The 21936-nt window shown below is 43.5% G+C and overlaps 1 protein-coding gene across 3 annotated transcripts in view; it reads right to left on the reverse strand.

Annotated features, from left to right (window-relative positions):
- myo1ea (myosin IEa) overlaps positions 1–21936 on the reverse strand; it is a 160929-nt gene that overhangs the window by 68812 nt on the left and 70181 nt on the right. For all 3 annotated transcript variants that reach the window (XM_070858377.1, XM_070858376.1, XM_070858375.1), the window contains exons 3-6: positions 18979–19068; positions 13430–13524; positions 9803–9890; positions 9068–9157 (exon numbers count right to left, since the gene is read on the reverse strand). In XM_070858377.1, the coding sequence (XP_070714478.1) occupies positions 9068–9157; positions 9803–9890; positions 13430–13524; positions 18979–19068 (363 nt within the window). The remainder of the gene's footprint in view (positions 1–9067; positions 9158–9802; positions 9891–13429; positions 13525–18978; positions 19069–21936) is intronic.

Raw genomic sequence — 21936 nt, forward strand, 5'->3', positions numbered from 1 at the left:
TGGAGTTGGAAGCAACTGCCCCAAATGAATTGTAAAGCCAGCCCGAAAGGCTGGATTTTCAGCCAATCAAAAACCCAAGATTAAGATGGATAGGGTGATGCCACAGGTGCAAGCAAAAGTCAACCTCGGCTATTTCAAAACAAGGAAGCGGTTAATGGGCGAGCAAATTCATCGTTGTCCCACAGAAGCAGTTGCGTCAACTCATCCATGGTGGATTATGGGTAAAGCATTTATATCATTAACACACTTCACCAAAACACAACTGAATGACCCAATTATTGTCAGAGGTATTTGGGTAGTGGGGCAGTTTCAGAGGGATAAGAAGAATGGGACACATAGGGGTAATTATGAGCAGTTGTGAATCAGGCGCCCATCATACATCCCGTCTGATTTTCCTTCCCACTTAAAGACATTTTTGATATACCAGTTAGCTATGATTTTCACCGAGCCATAAGAGATGTGGAGACAAGATGTAGCTCCATGGGCAAGATGCCCACAGAATTCCGAGGAAGCGGGTAACTGGTAAGGATCAGGCAGCTACTCCAAGAACTGGGTGAACGTCTGCAAATAAAACCATTCACAGGGACTTAACAAACAGGCTTGGCTATTGAATCCATTCATGAACTGGTTCAAAGCTGTTAAGTTATTTTGGCTAGTTTCAACAACTTCCTGCTGTAAATGACTGAGTAAATTGGTTTAGTAGTTAGTCTGCTAAGAAAGTGCCAAATGTGAATGATATCGGCTTCTGAAGAAAGACTTGCATTCATATAGTGCCTTTCACGACCACCGGACGTCTCAAAGCACTTTACAGCCAATGAAGTACTTTTGGAGTGTAGTCACTGTTGTGATGAAGTAGCATGGGTATGTGTTAGAAATCCAAAATGTAATCCAGAGAGACAATGTGAATGATTGGTGGCAACGTGGTGGCAGGGAGGCTCGGCCGATTTTAACAGACAGGCCTCATTACAATGTTGCTTTCCAACTTCCTGACCAAAAGAGCCGGGAAGGAGGTGGGAAGTGGCTGCCCGCCCGTTAAAACCATGGGGCTCGGATCTGCCTCTGCAGACAAACAGTTCCCAGCACACGGTAAGTGGTGAGGACTCTGGCAAAGAACAGTTACGGTGGGGTGGGAGGGCTTGGGCAAGGTAGGCCCAACATTTCCTTGTGGGGCCTGGGCAAGGAATCCTGCTTCTTCCTGCCCACAAGGAAACATGGAAAGTATTTTTTTTTAAGTGTAAAAAAACTTCTCTTGCCTCTTGTGGCCCTGGTTACTGTTCCTGCCAAACTTTGGCAATCGAATTTCCACCTTCACAATTTCTGGCACCCATGTACGATAACGTACATTTTTTTCCCCCCCGTTTGCACATTAAAAACCTGGCACTTTCCACAAAGCAGAACTTATTTTTAGCGCCATGCTACCCGAAGACAATTCTGGGGGCGTAGCTTGTAGTGTGTTTCTAAAAATCACTGTGCATGCGCTGGAAAAAAAATCTTTGCGCATGCGCTGGAAAAGAAAAATCACTGTGCATGCGCTGGGGGGAAAAAATCACTGCGCATGCGCTGGAAAAAAAAAATCACTGCGTATGTGATGGAAAAAAAAATCACTGCGCATGCGCTGGGGGGAAAAAAATCACTGCGCATGCGCTGTGAAATTTGTATACCAAATTAACTGAAAATACTGTGGAGTGAAATAGTATGAAATTGATACGAAGTTGCATTCAATTGTATCACGGCTACTAGATTGAAAAGGCTCTTCTGCAAGTTTAACCGCACCTCAATATATGCTGTGAATGACATTTCCTTATAATGGTGCAAATTATTTTTCAATGTACCTGGAGTATGATTCTATGATGGTTGTTCAGTCTGGCACAGAAGTTCTAGAACGTGCGTGGAGGCCATTCGGCCAGGGATTGCAGCGGGCCAGCACCGATTTCCTTAACTTAAGGTAGGCTTTTTTACAACGGTGTTTAAGGTCACTCTGCGCCGTTTTGAAAAAAATTGTTGCTGGGGAAACTGGCATAAATGGCACGGAATCCCTTTTCAACGCAGACCAGCGGCAAAATATCTGGCGTCGATAGTCGGTGCCGGCGTCAAAACTTTGGGGAAAATTTCAAATTATCGATTACGCAAAAAAAAAAATCACCAGGCGCCAAAAGATGATGGTGAAAATTGCCAATTGCCCCCTTGGTCTGGCGAGAAAGCAGCCATTGCTCCATAGCTCTGGCCTCAGGTAAAAATAGCAGACTGGGCCCCAATGAAGTCATAGAAACCTGATCTGTTTATTTAAAGAGGAGCCTGCATCCTTGGTGCAGGTATCCTTGCTGCCTGCAAGTTAAAAGTGCAGTCGGCCATATAGAGGTGGGAAAGGATTGGTAAGTCCCCACTCTATTTAACTGCTCAGTTAAAACTTCCCCAATAAATCAATCCGTTGACCAGGGAATGCTATCCCAGATCACAGGGTTGCGCACAAGGTTTAGCTTCAGTTCGGCTTGGCTATAAAACTGACTCTTGCATTGGTCACGAGAAAAAGTATCTGGAGAAGCCCAAATCATAACTGTCTTTTCCTTCTACATTTGGGCAAAGTTAAACTGGAGCAGATTTTGTAGCTTCATGATCTTTTGAAAATTTTAAATAGAGCTTTCCTTTCCTTCCTGGCAATTTGCCCCAAGGCTGCTAATAAAGTGAGTTTCCTTTCCACAGCGCGTCTGATACAATCAGGACTTTTCCAGTGATAATGGATAGCTTTGGGGCCCAAGCAAGAGTCCAGATAATGAGGCAAGTCTGGTCTTAGACTGGTCCACAGAGTCTGGGTCGCCCAGCATCCACTGGGCAACAGGCTGTGGTATGTACAGGCGTGAGGAAACTTCTTTTCACTAGAGAATAGAACATGGAGAGGAGGAATGTTGCTGACTTTTAGAATTATGAAAAGTTATAGATGAGGTTGAGGTAAGCAGACTATTTATTTCGGACAGTGAGCACAGAAGTTGGGAACACAACTCATCTGGACTAGGTTAGAGGGGAGATGTTTACTTTACTGTAGGATACAGGTTCAGATGTGGAACAGTTTACCAGAAGAATTAGAAACTTCAGTTCGGTGTTAGCTATTTTAATATATTTCAAGAAAAGGCAAGGGGCTACAGAGCTATTAATAGATTAGCTTGATGATTCACATAGGGGCTGAAAATACAAAGATCTTGGTGGTTGGGCAGGGGCAGAGGATTGAGTGATCAAGAATAACTGTGGAAAGAATAGGCTTGTTGGTCCAGCTCTCCTCTGTAATTCCACCAACTCTTCAGGCTGGACACAAACTAGCCTCCAGAAGGGCGTCACACGAGCTTGAAAAACAACTAGCTGCATTTTCTGTCCTCCCAGCACCAGCCCCGGACTAAGAACGCAGATAATCTCCTCCTAGATCTGCCCTGGTGGAGCCTCGAAGCTCTCCATTGGGAAGTGTACAAGAGCAACCTGAGATTACTGTCCATCCCTGCCTTCATCTAGGGAGTCCCCTACTGCCTGCACACCTTGGCATCTCCTCACAACAGCCTCAGTGAGATCTGCAATAGAAGGCGTGGAGCACATTGGGAATGAACCGGTATTCTACATTAATTTTTTTTTTATAAATGCCCCCCGATCTATATTTTTTTTCTGTTTCCCCATGGCAGCTGGTAATTATTCCGCCATTCACACCCTATCTAGACTAACCCTTTTTCTAACTTCTGCCATTACTATCTCAAGTCAGCCCATCATCCCTTTTGTCTCTCAAATCTCATTCACTATCTCGTTTCTGATTACAATTTTCTCAGGAGTTACAAAGTGGATTATGGTTGTGGTGTGTCTGGTATGAGACTCCCTCGTGTGTCTCGAACTACTTCTCAATGTTACATTTATTGGATAGCTGCTAATAAAAGCATGAAATGACCATCCCAGGGAACCTTTTGATTATCTGAAGTTCAAAATGGCTCAATTTGGTGCAATTGCAATACGAAGTAAACCAGACACTATAAAAATGAAAACATAAACTGCAAAGGACGTGTGATTACAGCCAATCCTTTTGCAAGCAGAATTACTTCTATCCTTTCTATAAATAACATGTCGAGTTGGCTATTTTTGCACTTAATTTTGCTAGCTCTCTAATTGCACACATTTGCCGACCATTTAGAATGGTTACCATTCAATCCGTCGAGCCCGTGGTTTGTTCAATCTTGCTACTTCTCAAGAACAGTTCTTATTCCTCCTCTTTCTTTCCTGTATTTTTGGTTGCTGTATTCCTTCCTTTTACTTACACTTCTATTAATTAAAGGAGTACTGAGCAATAAAATTATAGAATCCCTAGCAATGCAATCATCAGTCACCCACATGCGGAAACCGACTATTTGTGACTTGCGAACTTCAGTTTCTGATATTTAAAAAGCTGTGTGGTCTCCGCCAGTACCAGTCAGACTGGCCATTTCCCAATTCATTGTGCAGGTGCTCGAGTTACACAAGGCATGCTCAGTCCACGCTCGACCTTTGACTGCCGTGAGCAGCGAGCAGCAAACGCAGAGATCTGCCAAAAAACGACATTTGCATTTGAACTTTATTCCCATTTCTGAAATATTGGGCCAGAAATCACGCCTCCCCGGGGTCTGTATGGAGTGTGTACGAACCCGGGAAGGCATCGCAAAAGCCGGTTTTCAACGCACAATGCGCATGCGCTGAAAACCGCTTTTCCGATCTATCAAGCTCCAGCTTGACAGATCATCTGCATCTCGAGAGTGAACACATTTGCACGGGCAAGATTGTGGGATTTACCTATATCTTGCCCAGCAAATGTCCTGAAAACTCTTGCGCCTGATAAAAGCAGGTGCATAGCATACTTTTACAGGCGTAAGAGTCTTAAAATACACAAAAACATTTTAAAATAAAAGTATAAAAACACATTTTATTGTTAAAAACCCTACCCACTACAGTAAGTTAATTTTAAACCATAATTTAAAAAACTTTTTAAAAAAAATCAGAATATATTTTTTATAACACATAAATAATTAATTTAAATTAATAAAAATATGTGGTATTTTTTTCTACTTTTTAATTAGAGTTTTGTGTGTTGACGGGGGCGCGGTTCTCATTCATTACAACGGGACCTCCAACTTTCGGAGTTCCCATTATTATGAAGGAGAACATACTTTACCTTGATTGGCTGCCCAGAGCCATGTGACTGCAGCTCCAGCCCTGCGCACGTCCTGACGTGCACGCGCTGCGATGCGCAGTCAGCGGAGGCCTCAGGACCGGGAACTCGCGTGGGCACAGCAGCTTCAGGTAAGTGCGCTTCTTTAAGTTTTTCCCTTGATCGCCCACGGGAAAGCAGCCGACCGGGATTTCTGGGCCAATCAGTAACTGCTGTCGTTTTTGTACTTCCTGTATCCATTGTAGAACAAACACTTTACTTTAACATGGTGTTGGAGAGCCAGCTGAAACCGGCATTTAACAAGCAGGTTACAACTCGGCGACCCTTTAATGTAAGAGTCCCCCTGCTCCCGGCCTTTTCATTCCATTCCTGGCACAGCCTCTCATCTTATGGTTCAGACACAAACGCTGGGCTTGCTATCGTGCATCTTTTAAAAATTTGTTCTTGGGACCTGGGCGACACTGGTAAGGCAGCATTTATTGCCCAGCCCTGTTGCCCTGAGGGCATTGAAGAGTGAACCACAAAGTGTGGAACTAGAGTCTCATATTCAGTTCTGGATTGCTGGTCCAGCTTCATAACCACGACTGCAAGTTGTGAAATTTGAATTCAATAAATCTGGTCTTTTGTGGGCTGGTCAGAGAAAAACTACCATGAATGCTGCTGGGTTTGTAAAAACCCAATTGGTTCACTAACGTCCTTCAGGGAGGTCCCAACAACCCGTACCTGCTCGGACCTCGATCAGGTTCCGGACCAAGGAAGAGAGCACAAGGTGAAGAGACGGATGATGCAGTTTGTTCCTTCCTCCAAAAAGCTAATGAGACACACTTTAAAAAAAAAAGACAAGTGCAACCAAAGACTGGTAAAAACCATTCACACTGTAGTACCAGTAAGGGAGTGAGGGTTCAGGAGGTGTTGCGGAAAGAGATCAATAATTTAATTTGTTCCCTCAAGAGCAAAAGAGTAAAATGGGGGAAAAAAAGCTAGAGTGTAATTGGAGGAAGTGTTTGTCTCCGTTCTTCCGACTGCCTTGTGTAAGTGGATAAACCACTTGGCCACACAGATCTGAAAGGTCCCAGGTTCAGCTTTGTTTTTTCATTCATGAGATGTGAGTGTCCAGGCAAGGCTAGCATTTATTGCCTATCCCTAATTGCCCTTGAGAAGATGGTGGTGATCTGCCTTCTTGAAGCGCTGCAGTCCATGAAGTGAAGGTACTCCCACAGTGCTGTTAGGGAGGGCGTTCCAGAATTTTGACTCAGCGACGACGAAGGAACAGCGATATACTTCCAAGTCAGGATGATGTGAGAGACTTGGAGGGGAACGTGGAGGTGGTGGTGTTCCCATGCGCCTGCTGCCCTTGTCCTTCTAGGTGGTAGAGGTCGCGGATTTGGGAGGTGCTGCCGAAGAAGCCTTGGCGAGTTGCTGCAGTGCATCTTGTAGATGGTGCACACTGCAGCCACGGTGCGTCAGTGACCGAGGGAGTGAACATTTAAGGTGGTGGATGGGGTGCCAAAGCGAGCTGCTTTGTCCTGGATGGTGTCGAGCATCTTGAGTGTTGTTGGAGCTGCACTCATCCAGGCAAGTGGAGAGTATTCCATCACACTCCTGACTTGGGCCCTGTAAATGGTGGAAAGGCTCTGGGGAGTCAGGAGGTGAGACACTCACCACAGAATACCCAGTCCCTGACCCGCTCTTGTTGTCACAATATTTATGTGGCTGGTCTGTTTTGGTCCGTGCTGTCAACTAATATTAGCCGATGAAACAGTCATTGTGGCTCAAAGCAGCTGGGCTGGGGAGAGGTGGGGGACAGCGGTGGGAAAAGCAGCCAGTACCTGGCCCTGAGCATGATCCAAGTGACATCTGCTGCTCATCGGGTTCAGATGCAGCAGCGACACCTCCCATGGTTGGACAACCAGCCAACATTTATATAGTGCCTTCGCCATGGGAGGGGAGAATATATATATATTTTAAAGTCTCCCAGCCATAAAAAGATCTGCTTAGAAGACTCAGGGCCCAAAATTGGTGGCCTCCCTGGTTTCTGGGCGGTCTCCCCTCCAAGTGAGTTTGGTGGTGGCCTCCCACCGGTGGGGAGAGAAGACCGCTGGGTACCATCCGCTGACGTGCACCAGCGTGCAGCGCCCACAAGAGTCCGCCCGCCTGCTGCGTTGTCAGTTTGGTCTGGGCAGGGGGAAGGTCCATTGCGTGGAGGCAGGTCTTGCCTCAACGGTAAGTATGAAGACCTGCAAAAAAAAGGCTTGTCGACTTCTTTTCTTTATTTTTTTTTGCAGGGATTCTGGCGGATGGGGTCCCCTAAAGGATTTCTGGGTAGGGGGGGGTTTTATGCGTTTAAAAATTTTTTATTTGATCAGTTTCCCCCCCCCCGGGCCCAACTCAATCCTCGGTGGTACTTTGCCGAGGATTGCATTTGCCACCGAGAATGAGAGCTACCACCCGCTGCTGCCCAGAATCAGCTGGGCGGTCTTTCCCAGATTTTTCCATTAAACTTCCGCCCAAAGTACCGTCGGGATCTCAGCTGTCTTTTGGGCGGTACTTAGCGTTCACCAATTTCAGGCCCCCAGTGTTTAATGTTGGATCTGGATAATTATTTGGTACTGAGAAAAAGAAAAACTTGTATTTATATACCGCCTTTCACGACCACAGGACGTCTCAAAGCGCTTTACAGCCAATGAAGTACTTTTGGAGTGTGGTCACTGCTGTAATGTTAGGAAACACTGCAGTCAATTTACAATCAGCAAGCTCCCACAGACAACAATGTGATATTGACCAGATAAACTGTTTTTGTTTTGTTGATTGAGGGATAAACATAGGCCAGGACACTGGGGATAACGCCCCTGCTCCTTTTGAAATCTTGCCCTGGGATCTTTTGCGTCCACTTGAGAGAGCAGACGGGGCCTCGGTTTAATATCGCATCCGAAAGATGGCATCTCCCGACAGTCCTGCACTGGAGTGTCAGCCTCGATTTTTGTGCTCAAGTCTCTGGAGTGGGACTTGAACTCACAATCTCCTGACTCAGAGGCGAGGGTGCTACCTACTGAGCCACAGCTGAGATGTGAACAAAGTATAACACCAAACAGCATTGGAAATGTATTGTTTCCATCTTATTTCACCTACTCCAAGGTTGTTTTGCTTTACAGTGCTGCGCAGTTGCTCCCTAGGCACTGCAACAGCAACACTTGCAAGAAATGTTAAACTGTGTAGCCAAGTACAAACATAGCTAGAACTGAAAAGTTCGGCGGTAATGGTCAAAAGCACACATCATATAGTCTCAGCCTTTTTTGTTTTTACTGACTGCCGCTTAAATATTTAATCAAGACCTAGTTAATTTTAGAGCATCATATTAGTTTCTGCTCCTCTCGGTGAAGAAAGAGACAGACCCATTAGTGAGAGACATCTCAAACATGAATAATATTGGTTTTTATATTCAGGGGAAAATGTAGGAATCATATAACAGACTTGTAGCAAAATACATTAGGATTTAGGAAAAGGGATTTTGTGGGAGAAATTACAATCAGCAATGTTATTGTACAACACGGACAGTAATTTCTACCCTTGTTTTCTGGCAGCATGGTCACACACATCTTCGAATAAAAATGCAGCTGGTCAGAGGGTACAGGGCACACAGTCTGGCTGCAATGCAAAGATGCACACAGAAAGCTGGTTTGGGCCAGAATTTACAGTGAGTAATATTTGAAGAGGAGGCAAAACGAGAACCATGCTCACTTGCTGCAAACTACAAAGGAAATTTAGTACTTGAAGGAAAAAAAAACTTCAAACCAAAAATAACCACCACCATTAAGCAAGACGAAGCCTTTCCGTGAGAATTTCCCCAGCCAATCCCACAGGATAGGACCGTCAAAACAGGACACCGCCTCGAGAACTCACAAATCTGCTGGAGTTATTGTTTCTCACTGTCTTAGCATTTCCAAACGCTTCTAGGAGTGGATTTGATTGAAGAATGATGTCCTTTATATGCTGCAACAGAGAAAAACAAACTCTCTTAAAGCAATGAAAATGACTACGCTCCACTAAAATGAAAATCTGCTGCATTGCTCAATAACTATGTATTTCTCTCCATAGACAAAGTCTGTCTGAAGTTCTTCCTCATTATCTTAACAGAACAACCATAATGATACCAGAGTCATCATCATCATAGGCAGTCCCTCGGAATCGAGGAAGATTTGCTTCCACTCTTAAAATGAGTCCTTAGGTGGCTGAACAGTCCAATATGAGAACCATAGTCACTGTCACAGGTGGGGCAGATAATAGGATTGTATCAAAATACATTAGGATTTAGTCGGTGAAGGAAATAACCCATGCACTACTGAGCCAAGTGCAGCTGGGTACTCCGGAACTCTTGTTCTTGAAAATTTTGAAATTATTGATTGTCACAATGCCAAAGTCTTTGATGGATTCAAACACCAAGAACGTCTAAACAAGTTACTATCTGGCCTCCCACCAAAGCTACATTGATCAACACAGACCAGATCAACGTCTGGGTGAACTGCATACTACAGCACAGTCACACATTGGGCAAGCTTGTATTTTCTCCACGTGCACAAAAAGGTTAAAAAATACACTTCATCTGCAGGTCTCACTCCAAAAGCCATGTGACCTTACCTGCACTTTGGGCCCACCTCCAGAGACTCTGGAAACATAACCCATGATGTATTTTGCAGCCACTGTCTTTCCTGCCCCACTTTCGCCACTGGAAGAGAAGACAAAAAATATCAATCTTTCTGTGTTTACGCACCACTCACCGTAACATACTCCTGTGTTGGTCTCTGTCTGTATCAGGCAACAGAATTCATCATTGCTTCAGCAGTAAAATTTATCACTGATTATTCTTAATGATGCACTATTGTGGAGCCCTTGACATCTGTTGTAAGATAGAGATAATGTAGGCAGACTCCAACACTCCCAACAGAAATGAAGAGTTGGTGTACCATGGCTGTATGATATTTGAATTGCCAACATTTGGGGAGGGAGGGGAAATTGATGCCAACACAATACACTGTGGAAACTGGGCATTTGTTTCGATGGTGAGGTCAAACGATCATTGACAGCTCAATCTTGTGTAAGCCCATGTATCAGTCAATTATAGGTGGCATTAATACTAATCGCAGCGTGGATTGAGGAGGGAGGTGGTGCTTCTAAGCCAAAAACAGTCACCCTCCTTACTAGTACAAAAAGAATTAGATGAACAAAACAGAAAAGGCCCAATTCAGTGTCTATTTATGGCATTTCTTACTTCATTCTACAGATATCATATGTGCTGTGAAATTGGGCGGTTTTAGTGTTCCTGAAATGGGCCTTGCTATGGTGTGTTCAAGTTTCTGGCTAACACAACAAAAAACAAATATCATACAGCCATGGTACACAAATTGTGGTCAGCAAAATAATAGTGTGCGTAACTGTAATTTGTCGCGTAACTATGATTTGTTGTATAGTTACTCGATAAAGCTCAATGTAAATGCAAGCTCTTGGCTTCTTGGTTGCTTAATAATCTGATAAACAGCAGATCTGTGATTAGATGGTTCCTATTCCTGCGGATGCCGGCAAGTTTGGAATTTGTTGCACAAACAATTCTTCTGTTAAAGGCATGAAGGGCAACACTTAGAAATAGGCTGCTAAATGTTTGGCCACTTCTTCAAAATGCTGGGTGCAATTTCCTTTTCAGGTTTGACTTAAAAGTTTCTGATAAAAATAAAACAATTAAAAAATTCCTCCACTGCTCCGAACTCGCGCATAACAAGTGTTCCTGAAAGGGAAGGTTGAACGCCACTAATCACATCCTGAACTTCAGAACATGACTTCCTGTTCTCACCGCTCCTCCGCCAATACACCCAAAGAACTTTCCTAGAGCAGCGATCAGAACCCTGACAAATGGGTTCCAATTCAATAGTCCGTTATTGCATCTACAAGAACAGAACATGGTCACAGCACCGATGGTATCTGCAGAATGACAAGAAATATTATGTAAAATGGCACAAACTGGCTCTCCTTGAAGTAAAGCAAGCAGGGGTTTACATAAGTGATATAACAAGCATGACAGAAAATTAATTGTGCATCACTAATTTATTGTTTTAAAACAAAGCACAAATGTATGGGAAGATTAGTGCAAGTGGAAAGTGCTGCAATGCTATTATCGTGGAGGTTGGAAGAACCAGGCGGAACGATAGCAGTGATCACTATTTATTTGGGTCATTTGACAATAAGTAGCGCCTGATTGACCCAATGCTCACAACAATGGTAGCAGTGTCACCAATGTGAACGCTATCAGACTTTCATTTTAGCAAAAGACTAGGCTTTTTAAAAACGCCTAACTTGATGTACATTCATGTTGCTGCTGTTTACCGACTTCCCTTCCTGGCCTTCATGCTAGCTGACACTGTAAATGGTTCTCTCATCAGGTTCTGTCCCCCTCCCTTTTAGTCACCTCTCCCAATATCTCCACCTTTGGCTAGATGTCCATTATTGTCGGATTACGCCTCTATCAAGTGCATTGAGGAAATTTTTGTACGTTAACAGTGCTATATCGATGTTTGCTCTACTTCAAAGCCAGTGAGTTTGTGCCATTTTACATAGTATTTCTATAACCGGGACTGGAGCACATAAATCTATGCTGACACTCCAGTGCAGTGCTGAGGGAGCGCTGCACTTTCGGAGGTGCCGTCTTTCAGATGAGACTTTAAACCAAGGTCCCGCTCGGGTGGATATAAAAGATCCCATGGCACAATTTGGAAGAAGAACAGGGGAGTTCCTGGCCAATGTTTATCCCTCAATCAACATAACAAAAACAGATTATCTGGTCATTATCACGTTGTTGTTTGTGGGAGCTTGCTGTGCGCAAATTGGCTGCCGTATTTCCCACATTACAACAGTGACCATTGGCTGTAAAGCTCTTTGAGACATCCTGTGGTCATGAAAGGCGCTATGGAAATCCAAATCTTTCTTTCTATGTAAGTGCACATATAGTTGTTTCAGAAGAGCTGATGAATGCCTTTAATACCATTAATGCCTCATTAATACCAATGCAATCTTTCATTTTATTGAATTAAATGTGAAAGCGAGGTCAAAGAATGCATTTTTCAAAGTCTGATTTGCGAAGGGTTAAATTCCAACACAGTTTACATCTTTGCCCCCACATCATTAATGATCACACCGTTGTTCAGTAATTGTGTCTCACACAACTTCCCTTCCATCTCCAGTCAGCAGTGTGGAATTTTACAGCTCATTCAGTTACACTCTTACTGTTTGGCACACTTCCACGGGAACACAGGCAGCAGATACGAGACATCGAAGCCGATTTCATACGGCCGTGCGTGAAATTGAGTGTTTTAAGAAAAAGTCCCACTGGGAACTCGTTAAAAAATGTTGGTGGCTCCAATTTCAAGTGACCTTACAACGGACGAGCTTCCCTGAAACCTCACAACAATGCACGCATTGTTATTGTAATTAGCAAGCACACGATTTCTCTGGTGTCACACAGTGCCATTTTGCACAGCTGTACAGAATCTGCCCCAAGCCTGTCATTCATCATTGACGGTAAACAGGGCAAAAACAGTTCTGGATTAGAATGCAACTTGCCTCCCATTATTGACGGAATCCTGCAGAGCTTTTGAGAATGTGAGTGAATGTAAATGCACATTCAACACACTGGGGCCGGTATAAAATGAGCCAGATGTAGCAGTGTAAACACCAGCAGACACAGATCTCCAGGCATCAGTACAGCTCCAGAACAAAAGCAACTTGATTCAAGCAGAATGAATTCAAAATTCATTCAAATGCAAACCGCTGAACTCACTGAAGTACCACAGCAATTAATGCCTTGAATAATTAATCAAAACCCATGGATAGGAAAACACAAAAGGACCTAAATGGCTCTCTTGTATTAGTGCCGGGAACAAAGTAACCAGGAAGGCATTATGGTGTAAGCATTTTAGTTGATTATTCATTACTATTGATTTCCTATGTAATGCAAAGTGCAAGCTCGTTCTCCAAATACAGTAATTATGTTGCTGCAATAGATTGTGAAGAAACCAAGCTTTTTGAGGCAACAATTGCAGCTGCCAAGGACTGGGCTACGGCAGCATCAATGAGTCATTAAAAGGGGAAGTCTGTAAAAGATGCTTTTAATCCCCGGTTGATGGTGTTTGTGACACCAGTCAGTAGGACACAAAACAAAGGGATTTTTTCCATTATGTTCTACTCCGCTTCAAAAAACAAATCTACAAATGTGATTACCTGATGATGACACATTGATTTTCCCCATCGATAATCATGTTCCGGTACATGTTATCTGTCAGAGCGTAGATGTGAGGTGGATTTTCATACGGAGCCTGGATTGTGAAGAAACAAGGCACTGTTAGTGGACGCGTGCAGATAACTTTTGAGTCACAAATCCAGATGAAATCAGCTGACCAATAATTGAATTTGGGGAGGGGGGGGGGGTTTAAAAACCATCAGGGTTGTGGCAAAGCGAGCAAATCCGAGCCAGGGTGTCCCTGGAGTTGAAGCACGCGGTGTCCACCAGTACGCTCGCGGCCTTCTGTGAGACGTGGGCGCCGGAGGGACTGGAGTGCATCACCACCGGCAACCAAATTTTAATTTGAACCACTTGTCTAAAGGTTAATTTGTTTAAGTTTGTTGGTTTTAGTGCCCCCCCCCCTTTTAGCCAGGGGGCACTTGGATAATTTGTGTTTTGGTGCCCTCAAAAAAAAAAGGGGGCACTTGAAAAGGTTTTGGAGTGTGACCCCCCCTTTAATCAGGGGGCACTTGATTAGCATAGAAAATAGGTGCAGGAGTAGGCCATTCGGCCCTTCGAGCCTGCATGGCTTATCATTCCCTCAGTATCCCTTTCCTGCTTTCTCTCCATACCCCTTGATCTCTTTAGCAATAAGGGTCATATCTAACTCCCTCTTGAATATATCCAATGAACTGGCATCAACAACTCTCTGCAACAGGGAATTCCACAGGTTAACAACTCTCTGAGTGAAGAAGTTTCTCCTCATCTCAGTCCTAAATGGCCTACCCCTTATCCGAAGACTGTATCCCCTGGTTCTGGACTTCCCCAACATCGGGAACACTCTTCCCGCATCTAATCTGCCCAGTCCCGTCAGAATCTTATACATTTCTATGAGATCCCCTCTCATCCTTCTAAACTCCAGTGTATAAAGGCCCAGTTGATCCAGTCTCTCCTCATATGTCAGTCCAGTCATCCCTGGAATCAGTCTGGTGAACCTTCGCTGCACTCCCTCAATAGCAAGAATGTCCTTCCTCAGATTAGGAGACCAAAACTGAACACAATATTCCAGATGAGGTCTCACCAAGGCCCTGTACAACTGCAGTAAGACCTCCCTGCTCCTATACTCAAATCCCCTAGCTATGAAGGCCAACATACCATTTGCCTTCTTCGCCGCCTGCTGTACCTGCATGCCAACTTTCAATGTCTGATGAACCATGACACCCAGGTCTCGTTGCACCTCCCCTTTTTCTAATTGGCCACCATTCAGATTTAAATCTGCCTTCGTGTTTTTGCCCCCAAGTGGATAACCTCACATTTATCCACATTATACTGCATCTGCCATGCATTTGCCTACTCACCTAACCTGTCCAAGTCATCCTGCAGTCTCTTAGTGTCCTCCTCACAGCTCACACCGCCACCCAGTTTAGTGTCATCTGCAAACTTGGAGATATTACACTCAATTCCTTCATCTAAATCATTAATGTATATTGTAAAGAGCTGGTGTCCCAGCACTGAGGCCTGCGGCACTCCACTAGTCACTGCCTGCCATTCTGAAAAGGTCCCATTTATCCCCACTCTCTGCTTCCTGTCTGCCAACTCGTTCTCTATCCACGTCAGTACATTACCCCCAATACCATGTGCTTTGATTTTGCACACCAATCTCTTGTGTGGGACCTTGTCCAAAGCCTTTTGAAAGTCCAAATACACCACATCCACTGGTTCTCCCTTGTCCACTCCACAAGTTATATCCTCAAAGAACTCCAGAAGATTCGTCAAGCATGATTTCCCTCTCACAAATCCATGCTGACTTGGACCGATCCTGTCATTGATTCCAACATTTTCCCCACTACTGATGTCAGGCTAACCGGTCTATAATTATCCGTTTTCTCTCTCCCTCCTTTTTTAAAAAGTGGTGTTACATTAGCTACCCTCCAGTCCATAGGAACTGATCCAGAGTCGATAGACTGTTGGAAAATGATCACCAATGCATCCACTATTTCTAGGGCCACTTCCTTAAGTACTCTGGGATGCAGACTATCAGGCCCCAGGGATTTATTGGCTTTCAATCTCATCAATTTCCCTAACACAATTTCCCGCCTAATAAGGATATCCTTCAGTTCCTCCTTCTCACTAGACCCTCGGTCCCCTAGTGCATCCGGAAGGTTATTTGTGTCTTCCTTCGTGAAGACAGAACCAAAGTATTTGTTCAATTGGTCTGCCATTTCTTTGTTCCCCATTATAAATTCACCTGAATCCGACTGCAAAGGATCTACGTTTGTCTTCACTAATCTTTTTCTCTTCACATATCTATAGAAACTTTTTTTATGTTCCTGTCAAGCTTCCTCTCATACTCTATTTTCCCCTCTTAATTAAACTCTTAGTCCTCCTCTGCTGAATTCTAAATTTCTCCCAGTCCTCAGGTTTGCTGCTTTTTCTGGCCAATTTATATGCCTCTTCCTTGGATTTAACACTATCCTTAATTTCCCTTGTTAGCCACGGTTGAGCCACCTTCCCCGTTTTATTTTTACTTCAGACAGGGATGTACAATTGTTGAAGTTCATCCATGTGATCTTTAAATGTTTGCCATTGCCTATCCACTGTCAACCCTTTAAGTACCATTTTCCAGACTATTCTAGCCAATTCACGCCTCATACTGTCGAAGTTACCTTTCCTTAAGTTCAGGACCCTAGTTTCTGAATTAACTGTGTCACTCTCCATCTTAATAAAGAATTCTACCATATTATGGTCACTCTTCCCCAAGGGGCCTCGCACAACAAGATTGCTAATTAGTCCCTTCTCATTACATATCACCCAGTCTAGGATGGCCAGTTCTCTAGTTGGTTCCTCGACATATTAGTCTAGAAAACCATCCCTAATACACTCCAGGAAATCCTCCTCCATCGCATTGTTACCAGTTTGGTTAGCTCAATCAATATGCAATTTAAAGTCGCCCATGATAATTGCTGTACCTTTATTGCACATCCCTTATTTATTATTTGATGCTGTTCCCAACCTCACTACTACTGTTTGGTGGTCTGTACACAACTCCCACTAGCGTTTTCTGCCTTTTGGTATTCCGTAGCTCCACCCATACCGATTCCACATCATCCAAGCTAATGTCCTTCCTTATTATTGCATTAATTTCCTCTTTAACCAGCAACGCCACCCCGCCTCCTTTTCCTTTCTGTCTATCCTTCCTAAATGTTGAATACCCCTGGATGTTGAGTTCCCAGCCTTGGTCACCCTGGAGCCATGTCTCCGTGATGCCAATTACATCATATCTGTTAACTGCTATCTGCGCAGTTAATTCGTCCACCTTATTCCGAATACTCCTAGCATTGAGGCACAGAGCCTTCAGGCTTGTCTTTTTAACACTCTTTGCCCCTTTAGAATTTTGCTGTAATGTGGACCTTTTTGTTTTTTGCCTTGGGTTTCTCTGCCCTCCACTTTTACTATTCTCCTTTCTATCTTTTGCTTCTGCCTCCATTTTATTTCCCTCTGTCTCCCTGCATAGGTTCCCATCTCCCTGCCATATTAGTTTAACTCCTCCCCAACAGCACTTTAAATATACAGTATTAAAGTATAAAGTATTAAAGTATACAAAAAGATAGTTGTGGGAAAGTGGGTACATCCGAGCCAGGGTGTCCCTGGAGATGGAGCACGCGGTGTCCACCGGTATGCTCGCGGCCTTCCGAGAGAGATGGGCGCCGGAGGGACTGGAGTGCATCATTATCCCTGGCAACCAAATTTTAGTTTGATTTAAGTTTATTGTCCAAAGTTTAATTGTGTCGGTTTTAGTGCCCCCCCCCCCCCCCACCCTGCTATAATCAGGGGGCACTTGTTTTAATGTTTCAACAAAATAGTTGTGGGAAAGTGAGAAACAAGTAGATTTGTACGTAAAACATCCAATAGGAGAGAAACACCAATGCCTTGGAATTGCACTGTGGGAAGACAAGTCTCTTAATGCATCCTCGCCATTCATTTTAATGCCTGCACTAAAACAGTGGAGAGGGGAACTTCAGATGGTTCTGCTATACGTAAGCACATTATTATCCCACTGTAATTCAAGACTTGAATGCCCATTTATTTGTCTGCCTCTAAAAGAAGCAACAGATTATTATACCACATATAATGTACCAGAACATTTACTTTAACAGAGTGACTGCTGCCAACGAACCAGAAGCTGCACAGAGCATTCTGCGCATAACGGTCAGGTTCCAAATTTAAAAGATAACTTTCACCACAACAGATGGAGCATCTGAGAAGTGCTGAAGCACATCACTAATAAAGTTTCATTAATGTTACTGCTGTTGGATTCATTTCACTTTGTTTCATTACTGTTACTATAGTTTGATTAATGTTACTAGGTTGGGTTAATGTTACTGGTGATTTTTACCCCTGTCTCAAAAGGTCAAACAACAACTTTTAAAAATAAACTCACAGTTCAAAGTTTATTTAAAATGAACGCTTTGAACAGAATTCTCTAAATCCACTTCTTAATTCCTCATTTTGGGAAGTCTGGCAACAATAAACATTTTTAAACAATCATTGGAACTGCGCACACACAACTACTTCCGGTCCGTTGGCAGCAGTCGTGTCCTTATTTCAAAGAATCAAAAAGTACTTTAAAATGTAGTCATAAGATGATACAGCGCAGAGGAAGGCCATTCAGCCCATCGTGCCTGTGCCTGCTCTTTGAAAGAGCAATCCAATTAGTCCCACTTCCCTGCTCTTTCCCCATCGCTCTGCACTTTATTCCTTATCCGGAGATGTTCTTTTATTCTCAAACTCATCCCAACATATATTGCATTAAGGTCAGAAAGGAAAAAGAGACTGTGATTTTTAAACTTCGTTAATTGAACATGTAACAAAGTAGTAGATAGTTTTGTGTACAGACAGTTTTTTCTTATAATTTGTGTGGAACTATTTTTATCCTCTTCCCAGACAGTATTCAAAATGTTTTATTTTAATGCATTCTACTTTATTTATATATTTCCTCTCATCCTCTTTTCCTCTCTTTCTGCTGGAGTATGGATTGATTGGTCTTGACAGCCCTCTCTCTTATCTCACTCAAGTGATTATCATTCACGGGTGAGACTAAACAGAGAAAGTCATTGACTATTCAACCACCTGAGTCATACAGTTGAGGCTGAACCTACCCTCACTACTGGATGGAAGATTTCTGCTATTGATAATAAAATCATTACCAGGTATAAAAGAACGTGCTAACAAGTTCACTATGGAACAGCAGAAATCTACCCACCTCCATGTCCACACGCATCCACTTTCCAACACAGGTCATTGGAGAGTGGTCAGAAGCAGGAACGGTGACTGATTTCCCCCCCCCTCTCCTCAGGAGAACCACAGCAAATTGTGGCACGGTTAGTACAGCCGTGGCTCAGCACTGATCCGGAGATCTTATTGGCCGTTGTGGGCCCCTACCACAATGGGTGGTACATCCATCAATTGAGCTGCTGGGTGAGGTTATTTTTAATCTTTTTCAGAAATCTCAACATTTTCACAGCATCACCAAGTGTAGTTTACTCACTGCTCCTTGATACATTTCAATTTCCTTTTCTCCAAAGTATGGCATTTGTTTGAAGGGGTTCACAGAGATCAGCACAGGCCCAATATATGTCTGCACAGTCCTGGTTAAGGTTCCACATGTTAGTGTCGAACAAGACATTAAAATCAACGTAGAAATAGTCTCCATGCATAATGCCAGGCACACATCAGCTTGACAGAAGGGGAACAAAGATCTTTTCCAAGCCATCACCTTGGATCACCTGAAGTTTGACAGTTTCTTAGTACAACATTTATTATTGAAAGGTAGAAAAAAAGACTTGCATTTATATAGCGCCTTTCACAACCTCAGGACGTCCTAAAGTGTGTTACAGCCAATGAATCCTTTTTGAAGTGTAGTCACTGTTGTAATATAGGAAACACGACAGTCAATTTGCACACAGCAAGCTCCCACAAATTGCAATGACCAGATAATCTGTTTTTAATGATGCTGATTGAGGGATAAATATTGACCAGGACATCGGGGATAACGCCCCTGCTCTTCTTAGAAATAGTGCCATGTGATCTTTTACGTCCACCCGAGGGGGCAAACGTTTAACGTCTCATCCGAAGGACGGCACCTCTGACAGTGCAGCACTCCTTCAGCAAGGCACTGGGAGTGTCAGCATAGATCTTTGTGCTCTGGAGTGGGACTTCAACCCACAACCTTCTGACTCAGAGGCAAGAGTGCTACCAATTGAGCTACGGCTGATTGGGCAGACAACAAAACAACATTTAAGGTGTGGAACTGGATGGGGCAGTAAATCCAGCTGGGAATTTCATGCTTCTCTACAATCTGCATTCCATTGCTAACCAAATACCTATCCTATCGAGGATTTAAAACAGCTCTGCATTAAATGATTATGTCAGAGGTCTGTTCCACATCCACTGGCAGCTGTGGTTACTGTGACTTGCTCAAGGTGGGATGTACTCCGATACGGACCTAGCCAGAGGGTTGAGGACGGTATTTACATTGCAGAGAGGAAATTCCATCAGAGTAACCTGAGAAACTGGAGTTCACTTTGTCCTTTAGATTAAAAGTGTTTTCTTCCTTTCAATGAAGGCGGACTCATTATTTTATATGTGGTTTTGGCCTTGTTAAGAGGGATTCTGTCATCCACTTTGGGAGCTTGTTTGGAAACAATTCAATATGAAGCTGGTTGGCAGTAGATGATGCGCAGAGTCAGTGCAAGGAGCTGCAGGAGTCCACTGGTTGATCAGGGACACCATTCAAACAGCAATTATAATAAATGGTCACAGCCCCCCCCCCACCAAAGTACACCCACTTAAGGAAGATTTATTACTTTCTGAATATTACCATCAACAATTAAAATAAATACAGTATACACACGAGGAAACATACCAGGGAAAGTGTCAACAGCTGTAATCTAATTATAGGATTAGCAGATATCTATAAACTATTTACATTCACAATGTTATCTTAATACCAATACAGAGTACAACTTATTCTATTCAATGAAACAGTAACATTTTCATCAGGCATAAAAGTAAAATCTTTAATTGAAGCGAATCATTATTTTTGACCAGAAAACATAACACCCCCCCCCCCCCACCCCCACACCACCACCCGCATTCCAAAAGAACTGCCATCTCTGGCAGAAATATATAAATATATATATATATATATTATAGAGGCTACAACAAAGAAACAGGGCATGCAGCCCAACAGTTTGTGTCACTACTTACCCTCCACACTAATAAGAACACAAGAAATAGGAGAAGGAGTTGGCCATATGACCCCTCGCGCCTGCTCCACCATTCAATAAGATCATGGCTGATCTTCTACCTCAACTCCATTTTCCTGCCCGATCCCCTTATCCCTTGATTCGTAGTGCCCAAAAATCTATCACTCTCTGTTTTGAATTTACCCACATTTACCTGTTCTAGTTCCATATTCCTTCAACCCTTACTCCTTCGTCCACCTGTTCAATCCAATGTTTAATATTGACATTGTTTCTGCTTCAACCATCAACCCTGGAAATGAATGCAACAGCCTCACAACTTGCACTTTCTCCTGTTCTCGATCTCTATAATTTTGTATCTATGGCCCTTCTAGCTTCACCCAACTACTGGAAACAGGCTGCTTCTATCCCATTCCAATCCCCTCCTTTCATCATTTTAAACACTTCTATCATATCGTCCCATTATCTGCATTGTTTGAACAAGAAAAGACCCCATTTTTCCAAGTATTTCTTCGCATTTGTACATCATCATACCGGGCAGCATCCTAGTGAATCTGTGCTGGCCCTTCTCTGAGGCTTCCATAACCTAGCTATAGTGTGGAGCCAAATACTGCACACAGTATAAGAACAAAAGAAATAGGAGCAGGAGTCGGCCATTTGGCCCTTCGAGCCTGCTCCGCCATTCAATAAGATCATGGCTGATTTGATCTTGGCCTCAACTCCACTTCCTTGCCTGTTCCCCATAACCCCATTCTAACTGATCTTAAAGAGTGAATAATGGTTACAGTACAGCACCAAACGCTATATGCCCCAGTGTGCTCAGGAATACAAACCCAACGCTCATTACCGTGCATGTTATAAACACTATTTCAGTGTCATTTCCAAAGCAGCTTCAAAAGGTGTCATGGGCCAGATTTGAGTAGTTTGCGACCGGGTTTTTGCCGCGATTTGATCCCTGCCGCGAAAGCCCGGGCGGGATCCTCGGGTACCTGTTTGTGGCGGCACTTCCAAGTACCACCGGGGATCCGCAACAACTCAGATTGCATTACTGTCAGACTTTCGGCACTCCCCCAACCCGTACGCCGTGCCCAGAATACCGACAGGTCAAATCTGTTGGTGCAGCCCTGCCAGCAGCAGTATGTATGATAACCTTATTGATCATTTTATTTTCATTTTTTTGCAGCAATTAGATAGATAAGGGTCTTGTAAATGTTTTTGGAAATTTTTTTTCTTTTCCCCCC

The sequence above is a fragment of the Pristiophorus japonicus genome, chromosome 17, assembly GCF_044704955.1.
Source record: "Pristiophorus japonicus isolate sPriJap1 chromosome 17, sPriJap1.hap1, whole genome shotgun sequence".
NCBI lineage: Eukaryota > Metazoa > Chordata > Chondrichthyes > Pristiophoridae > Pristiophorus > Pristiophorus japonicus.